Here is a 22790-nt window from a genome sequence, read left to right as displayed (position 1 = left end):
AGGGAAGTAACCCCAGAAAAGGACTTGCTACCTCAAGTCCTAATGGAAGGGGATTCCCCTTCTAAACAGTAAGAAGATAATGCTCTCCCCTCCTCCCATCCCATCAATCATCACCAGATCTTCAATAAAAGTAAGTGTCATGTAATTGTGCATGCCTTTTTCAGTTTGTGTGTATTAAAATTAACATTTCATGTGGTAAAAAAAAATTTTTTTCATACTTTTGGGCGTCTTGCACGGATTAATTTTATTTCCATTATTTCTTATGGGGAAAATTCATTCGCATAACGATTATTTCGCATAACGATGAGCCCTCTTGCACGGATTAAAATCGTTAACCGGGGGTCCACTGTACTCTGCTCTTCTTATAACACTTCTGCTTTGTAAAAACCTCTCATAAGCTACCTTTTTCTCTTTTATCACACCCTTTACTTCATCATTCCACCAATCACTCCTCTTTCCTCCTGCCCCCACCCTCCTATAACCACAATCTTCTGCCCCACATTCTAATACTGCTAGAATTAATACCGCTAGAATTATTAAGTATATATACGTCCGAAACACTGGCTCGTAAGACGTATATATACGACCAAAACAGTCAAAGGGTTAAGAGTGCAGGCACTGTACTTCCCACCTCCAGGACTGTAACATCCTTATCCATCATTCAGAGTGCGGGCACTGTACTTCTCACCTCCAGGACTGCAACTTCCTAACCCATCCTTCAGAGTGCAGGCACTGTACTTCCCACCTCCAGGACTTAAGTCTAACTAACCTGTTTGTCTGAATCTCTTCATAAATATTAATTTGCTCACCCATTTATATTTGTTGTTAACTTATTCTATTTTATTTTTGTACGTCCTGCTCTGTTTTTGTTAACACCTGCCAATTACTTACGAACAGCTGTGAAATTTGGCAGTTTTCCGGCCTTGGTTAGTGTGGAGCACGATGCTGCCGTTGGGAAGTCTATGTGCTCTGTTGCACACGCTGTCAAACGCAAGATTGACTACTTCTCCAAGTGTGTTCATTTGATCGAGTACAGTGTTCTCATGTTCATGTAAGTACAGTGTTCTTATGTTCATGTAAGTACAGTGTTCTCATGTTCATGTAAGCACAGTATTTCATAACTGAACTCAGTGTGTTGATGAATAAGACACTTATACAATACAGTACTTGGGAATTTTTATTATGGAAATGGTTTGCCAGCTGGTGGCTTCTTCAGTCCAGTGCAGAGAAGTGGTGGAAGATGAAGGGAAGTTTGAAGTAATCAGTCCTGCAGTCTGGAGTCTATGTGTTCTGTCCATCAGTCTTGGACTGAACACATTGACTCCAGGCTGAGGGACTGATTACCCCAAACTCCTCATCTTCAACCATTTCTCTGCATTGGACTGAAGAAACCACTAACTAATTGCCAAGAGTTACACAAGAGTCTCACTCATCATCCTGTCAGTTTTCTAAACAATTTTTCAAATCATTATCATGTTCCTTGGGTTTAGCAGTATATTTTCTGTTCTTTTTGTAGCACTCATTATTTCTTCAGTCAGAACAAGTAATCTTTGGAGCTAAAGTGATAGGATTTTCTAAATTAATAAATTGTGGTGGATTATTATTATAATCATGTGGGAGAGCTAAACCCTTAGGATTATACAATGCATGTGGGGGATGGAAGGTATTCAGGCTTAATTCAGGGAATTGTAGCACAGATCCAGTTCCCTAGATCAAGAGCCCCTCACCAGCGTCAAGTAACCTCCCTTGAGGGGAAATTGTGGTGGAGCCTAGTCCAAGGCCAGACTCTGGCAGTAAAAAAAAAAAAAAAAAACTCTTTGAACTCATCAAAGATAGGTAAGGTAGGATCATGTTAGTATATTATATTAGATGTCTGTCTTTTTAGAGTTTTATATGTAATAATGTCACTTGGTCTATTCCATGTAAAATACATCGGAAACTCTTTAGTACAGTGGACCCCCGCATAATGATTACCTCCGAATGTGACCAATTATGTAAGTGTATTTATGTAAGTGCGTTTGTATGTGTATGTTTGGGGGTCTGAAATGGACTAATCTACTTCACAATATTTCTTATGGGAACAAATTCGGTCAGTACTGGCACCTGAACATACTTCTGGAGTGAAAAAATATCGTTAACCGGGGGTCCACTGTACAGTATTCAGGCATACTGTGTTAATACTGTGCCCACTTTAAGTGCTTCATTAATACAGCGCTTTTCACTTATCATGTTTATTACGTGTGTTTCTGGCACTTGCCTTGCTCTCGAAATGGCTTTCGACAATTTTCAAATTTTTTTTATTTATTGTTTAAACTTTTGTGCTTTTTTTAGACTTATTTGTATTTCACACTTAAGAAATGTTAGTGTAAACATATTTTTATGCTTTTTATATGCATTGACAAGTAAAAAAAAATGGTTGTGATTCACTTTAATGTGATATTCTCTGTACATCAGCTGTCTGGAATGTAACACGACATATTAGTGAGATGATGTGGTCAGTCCATCAATCTTGAATAGAATATGGAATATGAGCGGAGAAGCAGCTTATAAACCGCAGGCAGGAGAGCTGCAGCAGACGTAGGTGGTGTCACATTTGTTCAATGTGGAAGTAGGTCGTGCCCAAGGGTTAGGCAAATGTGACACCACCTACATCTGCTGCACCTCTCCTGCCTACGGTTTATAAGCTGCTTCTCCGCTCATATTCCGTATTCTATTCAAGATTGATGGACTGACCACATCGACTCAAGGCTGAGGGACTGATTACCATATTAGTTAGGTGTTAATGTTACAGTTTTATAACTGTTGTGTAAGCACGCCTCTGGCAAGACAGTGATGGAGTGAATGATGATGAAAGTTTTTCTTTTTCGGGCCACCCTGCCTTGGTGGGAGACGGCTGATGTGTTAATCAAAATAAAAATAAAATGTCTGTATGTATTGTTTAACCCGTAAACGGTCCAAACGTATATATACGTTTTTTCAACATTTGAAAGTTTGTAAAAAAAGTAGATCTTCTTTTTGTTTTTTTACATTTGAAAATGTGTAAAAAAACTTTGATCTACTTTTTTTTTTGTTATATTTGAAAATATGTAAAAAAAACGTAGATCTACTTTTGTAGCGCTACACATGTGAACGTAGATCTGTTTGGACCGTTTACGGGTTAATTGGTCATAGATGTGCGAGTATTGAGAATCAGTTCATTATTTAAATAATAATTTAAGATTTTTTATAATTGTGTTCCTGTTTTTTGGAGAAATTCACAAGCTCTTGTGTATCAGACCATAAATACAGTGAAGAAAAGAATTTGAAAGCTTATACATGTACAGTGGACCCCCGGTTAACGATATTTTTTCACTCCATAAGTATGTTCAGGTGCCAGTACTGACCAAATTTATTCCCATAAGGAATATTGTGAAGTAGATTAGTCCATTTCAGACCCCCAAACATACACGTACAAACGCACTTACATAAATACACTTACATAATTGGTCGCATTCGGAGGTAATCGTTATGCGGGGGTCCACTGTATTTCATAAGTGACGGCATGATTATCAGAATCGTAAGCTACATGACGACCTTGCTTATACAGCAGGTTAGCTTCCAGGCTACTACTGTAAAGCTAAAATTGCTGTAAAGTGAATCATAGCCTGTTTTCACTTCCAAATACCGTGGACCCCCGCTTTACGATCACCTCCGAATGCGACCAATTATGTAAGTGTATTTATGTAAGTGCGTTTGTACGTGTATGTTTGGGGGTCTGAAATGGACTAATCTACTTCACAATATTCCTTATGGGAACAAATTCGGTCAGTACTGGCACCTGAACATACTTCTGGAATGAAATAATATCGTAAACCGGGGATCCACTGTACATATAAAATCCTGGTAACATGTTTACACTATCATATATTAGGTGAGCAGTAGAGTTAGACCAAAAAATATGTATATGCAGTACACTCACTACTTTTTATTGTTCAATATACTGGTTGTATCCCACAGAGACAGGGTGACCTAAAAAAAGAAAAAAAATAAGTTTTTCTTTTTAAATTTAGTAACGTACAGGAGAAGGGGTTACTAGCCCCTTGCTCCCAGTATTTTAGTCGCCTCTTACTACACACACGACTTACAGAGGAAGAATTCTGTTCCACTTCCCCATGGAGAATACATTACTTACCCTAAAATATTTTCATCTGTTACTTATAGTGAGTGGTGAATATATTTAGTGTAGTAAGTTTGAATAAATTAAGAATGGTATAACTGAAAGCCACTGTACGTGTATTAGCAAATTGCTGTAAAGTGGGGCCTCCCTGTGCATGTACACACACCCCATCTGAGTTTTCTTCTACTTTCTTAGTAGTTCTTATTTATTTATTTCTTCTTATCTCCATGGGTGAGTGGAACAGAAATCTTCAGCTGTAAGCCGTGTGTGTCGTAAGAGGCGACAAAAATGCCAGGAGCAAGGGGCTAATAACCAGTTCTCCTGTATATATTACTAAACGTAAAAAAGAACACAAATAACCTGCACATTGAAGAAACTTACGGCTATATTTTGGTTCTTAATAATAATAATAATAGTATCTTTATTTTCTACAAGTAACTGATATATCGGATCATTATTTAGTTATAGCTACAGTTAGAGTAAGAGGTAGATGGGACAAGAGGAAGGTGGCAACAACAAGTAAGAGGGAGGTGAAAGTGTATAAACTAAGGGAGGAGGAAGTTCGGGCGAGATATAAGCGACTATTGGCAGAAAGGTGGGATAGTGCAAAGATGAGTAGTGGGGAGGTTGAAGAGGGTTGGAATAGTTTTAAAAATGCAGTATTAGAATGTGGGGCAGAAGTTTGTGGTTATAGGAGGGTGGGGGCAGGAGGAAAGAGGAGTGATTGGTGGACTGATGAAGTAAAGGGTGTGATAAGAGAGAAAAAGTTAGCTTACGAGAGGTTTTTACAAAGCAGAAGTGTTATAAGAAGAGCAGAGTATATGGAGAGTAAAAGAAAGGTGAAGAGAGTGGTGAGAGAGTGCAAAAGGAGAGCAGATGAAAGAGTGGGAGAGGCACTGTCAAGAAATTTTAATGAAAATAAGAAAAAATTTTGGAGTGAGTTAAACAAGTTAAAAAAGCCTAGGGAAAGTATGGATTTGTCAGTTAAAAACAGAGTTGGGGAGTTAGTAGATGGGGAGATGGAGGTATTTACCTGGAGTTTACCTGGAGAGAGTTCCGGGGATCAACGCCCCCGTGGCCCAGTCTGTGACCAGGCCTGTGACCAGGCCTGTGACCAGGGGGGGGATATAGTGTTGGAGTGGTTGGTACTTTTGTTTAATAAATGTATGAAAGAGGGGAAGGTACCTAGGGATTGGCGGAGAGCATGTATAGTCCCTTTATATAAAGGGAAAGGGGACAAAAGAGACTGTAAAAATTATAGAGGAATAAGTTTATTGAGCATACCAGGAAAAGTGTACGGTAGGGTTATAATTGAAAGAATTAGAGGTAAGACAGAATGTAGGATTGCGGATGAGCAAGGAGGCTTCAGAGTGGGTAGGGCATGTGTAGATCAAGTGTTTACATTGAAGCATATATGTGAACAGTATTTAGATAAAGGTAGGGAAGTTATTATTGCATTTATGGATTTAGAAAAGGCATATGATAGAGTGTATAGAGGAGCAATGTGGCAGATGTTGCAAGTTTATGGAATAGGTGGTAAGTTATTAAATGCTGTAAAGAGTTTTTATGAGGATAGTGAGGCTCAGGTTAGGGTGTGTAGAAGAGAGGGAGAATACTTCCCGGTAAAAGTAGGTCTTAGACAGAGATGTGTAATGTCACCATGGTTGTTTAATATATTTATAGATGGGGTTGTAAAGGAAGTAAATGCTAGGGTGTTCGGGAGAGGGGTGGGATTAAATTTTGAGGAATCAAATTCAAAATGGGAATTGACACAGTTACTTTTTGCTGATGATACTGTGCTTATGGGAGATTCTAAAGAAAAATTGCAAAGGTTAGTGGATGAGTTTGGGAATGTGTGTAAAGGTAGAAAGTTGAAAGTGAACATAGAAAAGAGTAAGGTGATGAGGGTATCAAATGATTTAGATAAAGAAAAATTAGATATCAAATTGGGGAGGAGGAGTATGGAAGAAGTGAATGTTTTCAGATACTTGGGAGTTGATGTGTCGGCGGATGGATTTTTGAAGGATGAGGTTAATCATAGAATTGATGAGGGAAAAAAGGTGAGTGGTGCATTGAGGTATATGTGGAGTCAAAAAACGTTAACTATGGAGGCAAAGAAGGGAATGTATGAAAGTATAGTAGTACCAACACTCTTATATGGGTGTGAAGCTTGGGTGGTAAATGCAGTAGCGAGGAGACTGTTGGAGGCAGTGGAGATGTCCTGTCTAAGGGCAATGTGTGGTGTAAATATTATGCAGAAAATTCGGAGTGTGGAAATTAGGAAAAGGTGTGGAGTTAATAAAAGTATTAGTCAGAGGGCAGAAGAGGGGTTGGTAGGTAAGACACATAGGCAACAGTTAGGCAACTTTATTCCGAAACGTTTCGCCTACACAGTAGGCTTCTTCAGTCGAATACAGAAAGTAGGCAGGAACAGTAGAGATGTGAAGACGATGTAATCAGTCCATCACCCTTGAAGTCGTAGAATTTGAGGTTGTCAGTCCCTCGGCCTGGAGAAGTTCAGTTCCTGATAGTTCCTGACTATGGAACTGAACTTCTCCAGGCCGAGGGACTGACAACCTCAAATTCTACGACTTCAAGGGTGATGGACTGATTACATCGTCTTCACATCTCTACTGTTCCTGCCTACTTTCTGTATTCGACTGAAGAAGCCTACTGTGTAGGCGAAACGTTTCGGAATAAAGTTGCCTAACTGTTGCCTATGTGTCTTACCTACCAACCTGTCGGTATTGCATACCATTTTGATGTTCAGAAGAGGGGTTGTTGAGGTGGTTTGGTCATTTAGAGAGAATGGATCAAAGTAGAATGACATGGAAAGCATATAAATCTATAGGGGAAGGAAGGCGGGGTAGGGGTCGTCCTCGAAAGGGTTGGAGAGAGGGGGTAAAGGAGGTTTTGTGGGCAAGGGGCTTGGACTTCCAGCAAGCGTGCGTGAGCGAGTTAGATAGGAGTGAATGGAGACGAATGGTACTTGGGACCTGACGATCTGTTGGAGTGTGAGCAGGGTAATATTTAGTGAGGGGATTCAGGAAAACCGGTTATTTTCATATAGTCGGACTTGAGTCCTGGAAATGGGAAGTACAATGCCTGCACTTTAAAGGAGGGGTTTGGGATATTGGCAGTTTGGAGGGGTATGTTGTGTATCTTTATATGTGTATGCTTCTAGACTGTTGTATTCTGAGCACCTCTGCAAAAACAGTGATAATGTGCGGGTGTGGTGAAAGTGTTGAATGATGATGAAAGTATTTTCTTTTTGGGGATTTTCTTTCTTTTTTGGGTCACCCTGCCTCGGTGGGAGATGGCCGACTTGTTGAAAAAAAAAAAAAACTGTACAAGGTATACAGGTACATGTGCAAGGTATACAAGTACATGTACAAGGTATACAAGTATATGTACAAGGTATACAAGTATATGTACAAGGTATACAAGTATATGTACAAGGTATACAAGTACATGTACAAGGTATACAAGTACATGTACAAGGTATACAAGTACAGTGGAACCCCGCTTAACGATCACCTCCCAATGCGACCAATTATGTAAGTGTATTTATGTAAGTGTGTTTGTACGTGTATGTTTGGGGGTCTGAAATGGACTAATCTACTTCACAATATTCCTTATGGGAACAAATTCGGTCAATACTGGCACCTGAACATACTTCTGGAATGAAAAAATATCATTAACCGGGGGTCCACTGTATATGTACAAGGTATACAAGTACCTGTACAAGGTATACAAGTACATGTACAAGGTATACAAGTACCTGTACAAGGTATACAAGTATATGTACAGGGTATACAAGTACATGTACAAGGTATACAAGTATATGTACAAGGTATACAAGTACATGTACAAGGTATACAAGTACATGTACAAGGTATACAAGTACATGTACAAGGTATACAAGTACATGTACAAGGTATACAAGTATATGTACAAGGTATACAAGTACATGTACAAGGTATACACATACATGTACAAGGTATACAAGTACATGTACAAGGTATACAGACTATAGCTGACATCAGTGACATACTACTACATAGAAGGACCCTTGTTATGCAGAGCATATCAGGCAAATTAGGGCAATTTCATTCCAGGGTGTGACCCACACTAATCACCTAACACCCGGGTACCTATTTTACTGATGGGTGAACAGGTGTAAGGAAACACCCTCACTGTTTTGACCCTTGCCGGGAATCGAACCCGGACCCTCAGAGTATGAAGTGAGAGCTTTACCTGCCAGGCCATGAACCACCCATTAACAGTCACACAGTAAATACTAGTCCAAGCCGGGCCGAAACATCATCGTAAGCTTCTGTCACCTATGTGCAGGTTGTGTATTGTTCCAGTCATGGCATTGTGCCTTTTTGTTGTTTGTGTAAAAAGAAAACCTTTCAATGAATATAAAGAAAAACTTTGTTTTTCTGTTTAAGTCGCCCTACCTCGGGAGACGGCTGGTGTGTCGAAAAAAAAAATAATAATAATAACCATATTTTCATTATACAGACAGTGACTTTTAAGTTCACTGATATTTTCAGTGAGGTAATTGTTCAAGAACTAACAAGTCTTAAGAATCAGATGGGCCATGTGCAGGCCCTGACAGCTGCTGTCAGCGATCGGTTCAGTCAGCTGGTAGCAAACCACCGCAGGTTTCTCATGCTGACTCAGATGTGCGGTGGCAACCAAGAAACATTTACTCAGCCTCTGAGGGAAAGATTAGAGGATCTAGTAAATAATAAAGTTGACACGGAGAAAGCTGTAAGTAAATTATCATCGTTTTGTATTTTTTGTATTTTTTGTATTCTCGTCCCTGGATCTCTGTAGGTTCAGTCCCCTCATGTCAGCCTTTGCATGATAATGTATTGACAGTCTTCTATAATCAGTAAACGTATATATCTAAAATGGCTTTCAGTTGCTAACTGACTTCTCCCTCTAGTAAATAATAAGTAAATTATAAATTTTTCATGTTGTCCGCCTTGGTTCTCTGCAGGTTTAATCCCCTCATGTCAGCCTGTGCATGATAATGTATTGACAGACTTGTATAATCAGTAAGAGTATATTTTTAAAATGGCCTTCAGTTGCTTAGTGATTTTTCCCTTTACCCTTTGCTATTTCTTGAAGAAATACAAGTTTTAGCTTGCATGTTCGGTTTCCCTTTGCATCCCTCCCTTTGGACCCTTAGCTATTACTCCTTTACTGTCTTTATAACTTCATAATCATTTTCTTTATCATTAAATTCTCTCCAGACACCTGTATTGAGGGCATATATATATACCCGTAAACGGTCCAAGCGGATCTACGTTCACATGTGTTGTGCTACAAAACTAGATCTAAGTTTTTTTTACATGTTTTCATATATAACAAATAAAAAAAAGTAGATCAAAGTTTTTTTTATACATTTTCAAATGTAGAAAAACGAAAAGAAGATCTACTTTTTTTACATACTTTCAAATGTTGAAAAAACGTATATATACGTTTGGACCGTTTACGGGTTAATGGTTCAGAGAAGCAACAAGTTGATAAATTAGTCACATGTGCAACGCTTGGGTATCTTTGTTGTGGAAACGTTTCTTATCAAGATAGATGAATTGATAATATTGACTCCAGACTGAGGGACTGATTACCTCCAACTCTTTCTGATCTTCACCATTCTTCTCTGTATATGACTCACGAAATCGTAATGACACAATTGCAAACAAACCATACCACGGGCGGGGATAGAACCTGCGATCAGAGAGTCTCAAAACTCCAGATCGTCGCGTTAGCCACTGGACCAGCTAGCCATGAATCTTATTGTGGCTAGTTGGTCCAGTGGCTAACGCGACGGTCTGGAGTTTTGAGAATCTGATCGCGGGTTCTATCCCTGCCCATGGTATGGTTTTTTCTCTGTATATGACTGAGGAACCCACTGTGTGGCAAAACATTTCTGCAATAAAGACACCCAAGCGTTGCACTTGTGTCTAATTTATTATATATATTAATCTAGTGTAAGTACCCTAGCAAGACTTCAGATTATTTATGAAGAACATTTTTGCTATTGTAAATACATTGAGGAATTAAAATTTTGATGAATATAGTCTGCATTAACAAACCAGTAAAAAGTAGAAAATAATGCCGACAAATTTAAGGTCGGTGACGGGAGCTATAACTTTGGGGTGTGGTGTGCGCTGTACATCTCCCTGTTGCGTCTGATGCCAAGAAATTGAAATTAAAACAAGTCTTGTAATAAAGTTGGTAGAATTACCGACAATATGTAAAGTAAAAGGACACAAGTGCAACTAATGTGACATTTTATTGTGGCAACGTTTCGCTCTCCAGGAGCTTTATCAAGCCAAATAAAGCTCCTGGAGAGCAAAACATTGCCACAATAAAATGTCACATTAGTTGCACTTGTGTCCTTTTACTTTACAAAACAAGTCTTATAAGCTGTGCCTTACAAGGCATGAAATACGGTATTACAGTGCTTGTGATCACTGCTATTGGAATAAAACAAAGCAGAGGTGCAAGGATTTGTTTATTTTAGCCTCAGAGATTCTCTTCAGTAGATGATCTGCTGAAGAGGGGCTCTAACTGAGGCTCAGAAGTTCAGATCTTATTTTTCATCCATGTGGGATTTACCTGTTGACTGATGAGTGTTTATGACGTCTGTTCGAAGATAAACTGTATCTTACATTATATTTCATACATTAAAAGGATCTCCATGGGAAAGTGGAACAGAATTCTCCCTCCATAAGTCATGCGTGTTGTAAGAGGTGACTAAAATGCCGGGAGCAAGAGGCTAGTAACCCCTTCTCCTGCGTATATTACTAAATATAGAAAGAAAAACTTGTTTTTCTGTTTTAGATCACCATGCCTCAGTGCAAGACGGCCGGTTTGTTGAAAAAAATATATCAAAAGAAGAAAAAACTTGTTTCTTCTTCTACAGGTCACCTGCCTCAGTGGGAGACGGCAGATTTGTCAAAAAGCAAAACAAAACAGAAAACATTGACAGACTATCTCTTCTGTAGGGTTTACATAATTTTTTCCCATGACAGAGACTTCCCTGCATACAAACATTTGTGTTGTGAACTTTCAATAATACGAACACCCTCTGTTTTATTAAATTTGTATTATCTTATCGTCTGTTTTATTAAATTTATATTATCTTACTGTCTGTTTTATTAAATTTATTTACAAACCTTATTATAAACATTATAAACTTTATTTCATTTATAGCACGTTTTGTTTACTAGTGTTCACTGTGTATTTTTCCCCCGTTCATGTATACTGTATACATATACGAGTTGGACTTACAACAAATGGACTTACGGACGACCACTCAGAACCGAACCTGTTTGTAAGTGGGGGAGACTCTGTATTTCTTGCATCCCTGTATTTTCCCAGTTATCTTCCCAAATTGTTGTCTTGCCTTTTATTTTCAACTCATTACTAGCACAGTATATATTTCTCTCTCCTCAGTGGCGCATGTAATGCACGACTGATATTACATTTAAGGCTGATAAACATGTAATTTTTTATTGGTTATTAAAATGTTGTGGTGGCATCTTAGGCCTCTCAACCCAGGATTAAGAGGCTTGAGGAACTGGTGGATAGGACAGGTGATGGAGAGAAAGTGGTGAGTGCAATATTGTTAACATTTACTTGAAGAAATATAGCACATGCACTTAACACTCTGAACAACAAGTGATGAATATAATGCTAATTATACCTAATTCAGTCTAACCTGACCTTATCAACCCAGTCAAATCTGTTTTATAGTTTCAAGTAGATTAAATGTAGTGATTGAATGGTTTATAAACGTGACTTGGGCTCAGGAGAGGGACAGTAATAATGGTGATTCAGGTCTACTTGGACCACTGATGAGTCACAAGTCACTGACAAGCCACAGGTCTACGTTACTTGTCAGTGGGCCAAGTCAAAGCCAGATGTCATCACTACCTAACCTTTCCTATGTGCAAGTTACTTGGGTATTGTTGCAGCTGTGGTATTGTAACTTTAGTTGAGTGGGATTATTGGAAGTGGTGTTCAGCCCACTCATGTGCATGAATATTCAAAGTTAGTCTGCAGTATTGACATAACTAGAACAGTGGCTATGTTACATATCATTTTCCTTGACAGATAATGTCAAGTTTGAAAAGGGATTCAAGGTAGGAATGAAGAGTCACTTTCAAAGAAAGTTTATCAAAATAAAAGTTATTTCTTCACTGATAACTTAGAGAAAATTATAAAAAAATTAAATATTAGAATATTGAAAACAAATAAGGCACAGTATTGTTTGAAATATAAGATTGTGCTTTGGGTAGGAGATTTTTTCACAGATCTTAATATATACAGTAGATACACATGTATTATACATCCAGCAGGCGTGTGTGAGCGTATTAGATAAGAGTGAGTGGAGGCAAGTGGTTTTTATTGCTTGACATGCTGTTGGAGTGTTGGCAAGGTAGCATTTATGAAGGGATTCAGGGAAACCAGTTAGCTGGACTTGAGTCCTGGAGGTGGGAAGTACAGTGCCTGCACTTCAAAGGTGGTGGGGATGTAGCAATTTGGAATGGCATCTTAGTTATATTGGTTCACTTCTGGTAAGATAGTGATGGAGTGAGGGATGGTAAGAGTTTTTCTTCTTTTTCGGGCTGCTCTTGTTCCAGTGGGAGACAGCTGGTTTGTTACAAAATTTAATTAATATTTTGTGGCCTTCACATTCCTTGTTGTTCAGAACACTCACAGTGTGGCACTTAAACATGCAAAATAACATTCTACAATATTCTGTACACTGAAATTTACATAATGCAATGGATGTTTTGTTCATGAAATTTCAGAAGTGAAACACATACTTGTTCTGGTACACATTGGGTTTCACCTTTTTAGGTTCGTGAATCCCTGAATGCTATAGTGCCAGTGGTAAACCAGTTGTATGAGAGAGTAGTGAGCGGAGGACAGTTGCGGCGTCAGTGGCAGCAGGTCAGGAACGATGCAGCCACAGTAGAACGAGCACCAAACAAAGCTGCCACTTATGTTAATAAAATGAGAGAGTCGTGGCAACATCTGCTCAGGGACAGAGCAGCAAGAAGTAAGTTGCTTTTGTCATCAGATATAGAGCAGCAAGAAGTTATTGTTGTTGTCAGAGATAGAGCAGCAAGAAGTAAGTTGCTTTTGTCATCAGATATAGAGCAGCAAGAAGTTATTGTTGTTGTCAGAGATAGAGCAGCAAGAAGTAAGTTGCTTTTGTCATCAGATATAGAGCAGCAAGAAGTTATTGTTGTTGTCAGCAATAGAGTAGCAAGAAGTAAGTTGCTTTTGTCATCAGATATAGAGCAGCAAGAAGTTATTGTTGTTGTCAGAGATAGAGCAGCAAGAAGTAAGTTGCTTTTGTCATCAGATATAGAGCAGCAAGAAGTTATTGTTGTTGTCAGCGATAGAGCAGCAAGAAGTAAGTTGCTTTTGTCATCAGATATAGAGCAGCAAGAAGTTATTGTTGTTGTCAGAGAAAGAGCAGCAAGAAGCAAGTTGTTTTTGTTGTCAGATATAGAGCAGCAAGAAGTTATTGTTGTCAGAGAAAGAGCAACAAGAAGTAAGTTGTTTTTGTTGTCAGATATAGAGCAGCAAGAAGTAAGTTGTTGTTGTCAGAGATAGAGCAGCAAAAAGTTATTGTTGTCAGAGAAAGAGCATCAATAAGTTAGTTGTTTTTATCATCAGATATAGAGCAGCAAGAAGTTGTTGTTGTTGTCAGAGATAGCAGTAAGAAGTATATTGTTTTTCTAGCTTATTTTGGTTAATATTTTCCTTCATCTGGGATCATCATCAAGTCACAGCTTGACGACAGTTCAGGATTGACCTAAACATCACCTGTCGTAGGGGTTCTTAAAAGGAGATTTGAGGGTTGAAGGTAGACACACTAGTTGGATGGTAACAATATATATTGTCAGACTGTGATAATGGGAGATGGAGCCCAACCTGCCGTGTCACTGCCTGGATGTCTATCTGCCGACTGAGAAGGAGGCAGAGGTACGAACGTACACATGCGCATCCCGTGACGTCACACAAACACTCGGCCTAGGGATCTTCTATGTAAACACATGGATGGTACTATGATATGCTATACAGCACATATAAGGGGATCAGCAACTATGCTGACACACCTAGTATTTCCTCGCTAGATGGTAGATACATTAAAAATTATTGCAACCATGGTAATGTAGCTTTTATACTTCATTGTTTCAGTTTGGTGTACAATCACAATTACAACGCTGGATACAAACACATTTATAAGAGTGTGAGCAGTGCTGTATGACCCTGATGGGGTTAGCACTTAGTTTTGATTATAATAATATGGGTGTGAGACATGGGCTTTGAATTTTATAGTGAGGAGGGTCAGGGAGAATTAGTGGAGAGATCATGTTTGAGGGCTATGTTAGGTGTGAATATTATACTAAGAATTCAGAGCATATTAATTAGAAGATGGTGTGGGAATACACTTACCATCCAACTTACGACCTGCTCGACTTACTACCACTCGACTTACGACCGTGTTTTTTATGCCAAATTTCTGGGAAATAAACAAGTATTTGTGTTGTACACAGTGTTTATCCTAAACCTTACAGTATAAAATACAGTACTAACAGCATAAAAAGTAAAGTAAAACATGAAATACCAAAATAAAACAATAAAATAAAATCATTACAAAAATGTTTTGTTGATATTCAGTAGTAAAGTTACACTTACGACCATTTCGACTTACGACCGGTTTCTCGGAACCGAACTCGGTCGTAAGTCAGATGGTAGGTGTATTTAGTTCAGTGAAATGAGAGGTTGTTGAGATGGTTTGGGTATTTAGAGAGGAAGGCTCAGAATAGGATGTCCCGGCATGATAGCGGCTCTCTTTGTACCAATCAAATTATGAAATGTAAACACACATTGTAATCTTTGCAAAGAAATAAACTTAAGTTTTGTTTTGATGACCAAGATGGTGTATAAATGGAGTGTGGAAGGAGGTTAGGAGTCGTCCTAGGAAATGTTTAAGGATGTGCATTTAGCAAGTTTTTGTGTATAAGAGTGGAGTGAGTAGAGATAACTGGTTTTTATGGCTTGGCCAGCTGTTGGAGTGACCAAGATAACATTTATGAAGGGATTCAGAGGAAACTGGTTAGCCAGCTTGAATCCTGGAGGTGAGAAGTACAGTGCCTGCAATCAGAGCAGAGGGGGAAATGTTGCAGTTTTGATAGGCATTTAAATTGCAATATCTGCACATTTCTGGCAACACATTCACCATCATTCTGAATGAATGATAGTGAATGTGTTTCCTTATGGCTATTGAGATAAAAACAATATAGTGTATTGGAAATAAAAATTGATTTAACTTTCAGCCTTGACGTTCAATGATGAACAATTTCACTTGCTGGAGAAAATGAAGATGAAAGAAACGGCAAAAAGTCTGGAGACTCTGATGGCTTCCGTCACCGCGACTCTCCACCACACCACTGATAACCTTGCTGACTGGTGCAAGTAAGTCACTTGTTCAACCCTTAAACTGTCCAAACGTAGATCTACGTTCAAACATAGTCTACATTTTTTTTACGTTGTTTCTTACGGAGAAAATCAAGGTTGAAGCGCTACGCGCACAAATGTAGATATACGTTTGGACAGTTTATGGGTTAATAACCCAACAAAAAGCTGCAGTGCGATTGATTACCAACTCCTGCACTAGACCCTTAGCTTGCTTAATATACAAAACATCCACACTTATTATTGTGCCTTCTACACACACACAACATTATACTCAAATATTAACCCTCCTTTCAAACTTCTCCTTGATAACTACAATAGAACACACGGGCATAACACAAGGCACAAATCACTCTTCGATATCCCTCGTGTTTGTCTCTCCCTTGGGAAAAATGCTATGCACATAAATTGCCCGAAGATCTGGAATTTATTGCCAAAACACACTGAAGGGCCCCTGCCTGCAATCAATTTAAGGCTCTTCTTAGAAATCACCTCATCTCCCAAAATTAACCAGACAAACATTGTACCTAACACCTACTAGTTAACCCGCAAATGGTCCAAACGTATATATACGTTTTTTCAACATTTATTTATTATTTATTTATTTATTTATTTATTTTCAGTAAAAAAAGTAGATCTTCTTTTTGTTTTTTTACATTTGAAAATGTGTAAAAAAACTTTGATCTACTCTGTTTTTTTGTTATATTTGAAAATATGTAAAAAAAACGTAGATCTACTTGGACCGTTTACGGGTTAATCAAAACACTCCTAAATAAATTATGACTGCTCAGCTATTTGATAATTTATTTCAAACTTCTAACTGTTTCAATTTCATTGTTTTAAATTGTACTAAATTGTAATACTGTATTTTTTATATGTACCATTTCAAAACTGTAATTCTCCTTTACCGAACTTATTAAAGCCATATAGCGTGAACCAGTTGATTATTTAATTTTCCTGTATTCACTGTAACTCACCTAATGACCATATGTACAGTTACTGCTCTGTTATTGCCCTATTAATCTTAAGTTATTCTCAAGTTTGCACGAAATGTTCTGCATATAAAGGGGCTGTTGGCATGTTCACCAAATTGTTATACTCGTTTGTACAAACATGTTTTTTTTTTTTTTCAACAAGTCGGCCGTCTCCCACCGAGGCAGGGTGACCCACCAAGGCAGGGTGACCCACCGAGGCAGGGTGACCCACCGAGGCAGGGTGACCCACCGAGGTAGGGTAACCCACCAAGGCAGGGTGACCCACTGAGGCAGGGTGACCCACCGAGGCAGGGTAACCCACCAAGGCAGGGTGACCCACCGAGGCAGGGTGACCCACCGAGGCAGGGTGACCCACCAAGGCAGGGTGACCCACCGAGGCAGGGTGACCCACCGAGGCAGGGTGACACAAAAAAGAAAGAAAATCCCCAAAAAGAAAATACTTTCATCATCATTCAACACTTTCACCACACTCACACATTATCACTGTTTTTGTAGTGGTGTTCAGAACAACAGTTTAGCAGCATATACGTATAAAGATACACAACATCTCATGTGTTATGCTAAAATAAAATTGTTATCGTTAAGTGGGAAAGTGAGTTATATGTTGAGGTGGGAAGGTGACATTTAAGGCCGTTTTTATGCTTACACGTACTTTTCGGAGAACTAAGATTCTCTCATATGTTTGTGAACACGTGAAAGTACTCAGGTGTTTGTGTTCTGTTAATTTTTCCTGGGGGTATTTTTCAGATGTTTAATCACAGCACATATTGTACTCTTAATTTACACAAGTCACAGTATTGTGCCATTTTATTTGTTTTAATTTACACAAGTCATGGTATTGTGCCTTTTTATTACTTTTACTTTATTTGTGGTTTGAAGGCTGCTGATAAATGGCCCAATTATTTTATTTATCAGAATTGGTGAGATAAATATTACCAAGATGGTGTGAAAGAATTATAATAAGTTGATAATGTTACATCTTTCTTATACAGAGTTATTGTGAAGAGATTCACCTTTCAAGGGAGTTGTTGCCTTTATGCATTTGAAGGGCTCTTGATCTAAGGAATTGGAGCTATGTTCTCATTCCTCAAATCAACACTTAATAACCTTGTGCAATGTGACCCCTTCTAGTTTAGTATTTCTCCACAAGTCTGCCTGAAATGCCTCAGCATGATAGTAACCTTATTTGTTCCAGTCGAACAAACCGGCCGTATCCCACCAAGGCAGGGTGGCCCAAAAAGAAAAACGAAAGTTTCTCTTTTTAAATTTAGTAATTTATACGGGAAAAGGGGTTACTAGCCCCTTGTTCCCGGCATTTTAGTCGCCTCTTACAACACACATGGCTTACAGAGGAAGAATTCTGTTCCACTTCCCCATGGAGATAAGAGGAAATAAACAAGAACAAGAACTAGAAAGAAAATAGAAGAAAACCCAGATGGGTGTGTATATGCTTGTACATGTATGTGTAGTGTGACCTAAGTGTAAGTAGAAGTAGCAAGATGTACCTGATACCTTGCATGTTTATGAGACAGAAAAAAGGACACCAGCAATCCTACCATCATGTAAAACAATTACAGGCTTCCATTTCACACTCACTTGGTAGGACGGTAGTACCTCCCTGGGCGGTTGCTGTCTACCAACCTACTAACTAGGATTATTTTTTATTATTATGAATATAATGATAATTGAAATTATTTTTATTATTTTTATTATCACACTGGCCGATTCCCACCAAGGCAAGGTGGCCCGAAAAAGAAAAACTTTCACCATCATTCACTCCATCACTGTCTTGCCAGAAGGGTGCTTTACACTACAGTTTTTAAACTGCAACATTAACACCCCTCCTAGGTTGGTAGACAGCAACCACCCAGGGAAGTACTACCGTCCTGCCAGATGACTGTGAAACAAAAACCTGTAACTGTTTTGCATGATGGTAGGATTGCTGGTTTCTTTTTCTGTCTCATAAACACGCTAGATAACAGGGATATCTTGCTACTCCTACTTACACTTTGGTCACACTTCACAGACACGCACATGCATATATATATACATACATCTAGGTTTTTCTCCTTTTTCTAAATAGCTCTTGTTCTTTTTTATTTCTTCTATTGTCCATGGGGAAGTGGAAAAGAATCTTTCCTCCGTAAGCCATGCGTGTCGTATGAGGCGACTAAAATGCCGGGAGCAATGGGCTAGTAACCCCTTCTCCTGTATACATTTACTAAAAAAGAGAAGAAGAAAACTTTATAATTGAAATTATTTGTTCTTTATATACAGGAGGGCCCTGCTTATACAGCAGGTTAGGTTCCTGGCTACTGCTGTACAGGAGAGCCCTGCTTATACAGCAGGTTAGGTCCCAGGCTACTGCTGTACAGGAGAGCCCTGCTTATACAGCAGGTTAGGTTCTGGGCTACTGCTGTACAGGAAGGCCTAGCTTATACAGCAGGTTAGGTCCCAGGCTGCTGCTGTACAGGAGGGCCCTGCTTATACAGCAGGTTAGGTTCTGGGCTACTGCTGTACAGGAAGGCCTAGCTTATACAGCAGGTTAGGTCCCAGGCTACTGCTGTACAGGAGAGCCCTGCTTATACAGCAGGTTAGGTCCCAGGCTACTGCTGTACAGGAGAGCCCTGCTTATACAGCAGGTTAGGTCCCAGGCTGCTGCTGTACAGGAGGGCCCTGCTTATACAGCAGGTTAGGTTCTGGGCTACTGCTGTACAGGAAGGCCTAGCTTATACAGCAGGTTAGGACCCAGGCTACTGCTGTACAGGAGAGCCCTGCTTATACAGCAGGTTAGGTCCCAGGCTACTGCTGTACAGGAGAGCCCTGCTTATACAGCAGGTTAGGTTCCTGGCTACTGCTGTACAGGAGAGCCCTGCTTATACAGCAGGTTAGGTCCCAGGCTACTGCTTACAGGAGAGCCCTGCTTATACAGCAGGTTAGGTTCCTGGCTACTGCTGTACAGGAGGGCCCTGCTTATACAGCAGGTTAGGTTCCTGGCTACTGCTGTACAGGAGAGCCCTGCTTATACAGCAGGTTAGGTTCCTGGCTACTGCTGTACAGGAGAGCCCTGCTTATACAGCAGGTTAGGTCCCAGGCTACTGCTGTACAGGAGGGCCCTGCTTATACAGCAGGTTATTATTTTTGACGGTGATGTGCACATCAGCTGACTGGCTCCATTTTTTTTATTGTTTTTGCTTTTGCATCTTTTTTAGGCCTAGTGCTATTGCCCACTTAATACCATAAACATGTTTTTAGGCTTTGATATTCAATGGCAAGTGAAAAAAAAAGCTGTGATTTGCTTTAAGGCGATATTTATATTAGAAAAGTATACATGTATGTATGTTTGACTCCATAAAACATAACAATGATTACCTCAAACTTTTCTACATCTTCCACTGTTCTTATGACTGAAGAAGACACTGGCTGGTGAAGCATTTCCTCAGTAAAGATTCCTAAGTGTTGCCCAGGTGTCTTATTCTTCAGCTTGTCGGTTTTCTTAATCATTTACATTGCATGTTTTATATACAGTGGACCCCCGGTTTACGATATTATTTCATTCCAGAAGTATGTTCAGGTGCCAGTACTGACCGAATTTGTTCCCATAAGGAATATTGTGAATTAGAGTAGTCCATTTCAGACCCCCAAACATACACATACAAACGCACTTACATAAATACACTTATATAATTGGTCGCATTGGGAGCTGATCGTATTGCATTTTTATATCCATGTCTCTTTCCATTAGATCTGTACATCAAACCTGTCATGAGTTTTTGAATGGTGTATTTAGCATGGCTTTCCATTTCTGAAGACATTATATTGCTCTTTGAGAAATTATCTGTTTTCTAAGTGTTTGGGATTCCCCAAAAAATATTTTCAAGGAAATTGCATAATTTTTTTCCAACATACCTTACCTTTGAAGAGTTTCGAGAATTTATCTACTCTCTGAGCCCGGCTATGGGCCAGGCTCGTCTGGTGCTTGCCTGGTCAACCAGGCTGTTGCTGCTGGAGGCCTGCTGCCCCACATATCCATCACAGCCTGGTTGATCTGGCACCTGGTGAAGATACTTGTCCAGTTTTCTCTTGAAGGCTTCTATACTTGTTCCAGCAGTGTTTCTGATATCTTCTGGTAAGATGTTGAAAAGTCTGGGACCCCGGATGCTGATACAGTGTTCCATTATTGTCCCCACCGCACCCCTGCTCCTCACTGGGTTTATTTTATACTTCCTCCCATGTCTCTCACTCCAGTATGTTGTTATGGCAGTGTGCAGATTTGGGACCAAGCCCTCGAGTACCTTCCAGGTATATATTATGTACCTCTCTCTCCTCCACTCCAATAAGTTCATGTTCAAGACTTGCAGGCGTTCCCAGTAGTTTAGGTGCTTTACAGGCTCAATGTGAGCCGTAAACGATCTCTGTGTTTGTTCCAGCTCCGATATTTCTCCTGCCTTGAACAGGGCCATCAGCACTGAGCAATATTTTAAGTGAGGGAGCACTAGTGATTTGAAGAGTGTCACCATCGGCATTATTTCCCTTGTTTTGAAAGTTCTCAATACCCACCCTGCCATCTTTCTGGCTGTCGTGATCTTTGTCTTGTTATGGTCTTTAAAAGAAAGGTCCGCTGACATAATTATTCCTAGGTCTTTTACGTGTTCCTTACATTCTATTTGGTGACCCTCTTGAGTTTTGTATATAGTGCTCCTTTTGAGTTCATTCTTTCCATACCTAAGCAGCTGGAACTTATCACTATTGAACGTCATGTTGTTCTCCACTGCCCACTGGAAAACCCTGTTTATGTCTTCCTGTACTTTTTCAGTGTCCTCTACCGTACTGACTTTCATGCTTATTTTAGTGTCATCTGCAAATGCTGATACAGAAGTGTGCTGGGTTTTTTTGTCTGTGTCTGCTATGAGGATGAGGAACAGCAGAGGTGCCAGGACAGTGCCTTGGGGCACTGAGCTTTTGACCTCGCTAATGCTGGATCTTGCCCTGTTCAATGCTACTTTTTGTGTTCTGTGTGTTAGGAAACCGAAAATCCGTCTGCCTACCTTACCCGTAATGCCCATGGCCTTCATTTCGTGCACTGTCACTCCATGATCACATTTGTCAAACTTTCTTTCTTTCAACACACCGGCCGTATCCCACCGAGGCGGGGTGGCCCAAAAGGAAAAACGAAAGTTTCTCCTTTTACATTTAGTAATATATACAGGAGAAGAGGTTACTAGCCCCTTGCTCCCGGCATTTTAGTTGCCTCTTACAACACGCATGGCTTACGGAGGAAGAATTCTGTTCCACTTCCCCATGGAGATAAGAGGAAATAAACAAGAATAAGAACTAGAAAGAAAATAGAAGAAAACCCAGAGGGGTGTGTATATATGTGCTTGTACATGTATGTGTAGTGTGACCTAAGTGTAAGTAGAAGTAGCAAGACGTACCTGAAATCTTGCATGTTCATGAGACAGAAAAAAGGACACCAGCAATCCTACCATCATGTAAAACAATTACAGGCTTTCGTTTTACACTCACTTGGCAGGACGGTAGTACCTCCCTGGGCGGTTGCTGTCTACCAACCTACTACCTATAATTTGTCAAACACCTTTGCAAAATCTGTGTAAATCACATCTGCATTTTGGTCGTCTTCCAGTGCCTCTGTAATTCTGTCATAATGGTTCAGCAGCTGTGACAGACATGATCGTCCTGCTCTAAAACCATGCTGGTTCGGGTTATGTTGGTTGTGCTGGTCCATGAAATTTGTAACCTGCTGTCTCATCACTCTTTCGAAGATTTTTATGATGTGAGAGGTTAGGGCTACTGACCTGTAATTTTTAGCTAGTGCTCTACTACCTCCCTTGTGCAAAGGAGCTATGTCTGCACTCTTTAATGCCTCTGGTATTTCACCTAGATCTAAGCTTTCTCCAAAGAACATAAGAACATAGAAAGAAGGAACACTGCAGCAGGCCTACTGACCCATGCGGAGCAGGTACACCCCCCCCCCCCCTGGATTAGCCCAATGACCCACCCAGTCTGGTCACCTCCACTCAAGGAAGGAGCATGGCACCAGACCCAACAGCACAAGCTAGTCAGGTCCAACTCACACTCACTCATGTATTTATCTA

The 22790-nt window shown here is 39.7% G+C and overlaps 1 protein-coding gene across 4 annotated transcripts in view; it reads left to right on the top strand.

Moving 5' to 3' along the window:
* The window catches only part of IKKepsilon (I-kappaB kinase epsilon), a 96783-nt gene that overhangs the window by 49315 nt on the left and 24678 nt on the right, over positions 1-22790 (top strand). For 3 of the 4 annotated variants that reach the window (XM_070105123.1, XM_070105121.1, XM_070105122.1), the window contains 5 exons: positions 898-1051; positions 8716-8935; positions 11727-11792; positions 13046-13247; positions 15541-15679. In XM_070105123.1, coding sequence (XP_069961224.1) covers positions 898-1051; positions 8716-8935; positions 11727-11792; positions 13046-13247; positions 15541-15679 — 781 coding nt within the window. The remainder of the gene's footprint in view (positions 1-897; positions 1052-8715; positions 8936-11726; positions 11793-13045; positions 13248-15540; positions 15680-22790) is intronic. The other variant, XM_070105124.1, reaches the window with a different exon arrangement.

The sequence above is a fragment of the Cherax quadricarinatus genome, chromosome 97 (assembly GCF_038502225.1).
Source record: "Cherax quadricarinatus isolate ZL_2023a chromosome 97, ASM3850222v1, whole genome shotgun sequence".
Classification (NCBI taxonomy): Eukaryota; Metazoa; Arthropoda; class Malacostraca; order Decapoda; family Parastacidae; genus Cherax; species Cherax quadricarinatus.
Note: the sequence above shows the minus strand (reverse complement) of the source record. Positions and strands in the feature narration are given on the sequence as shown.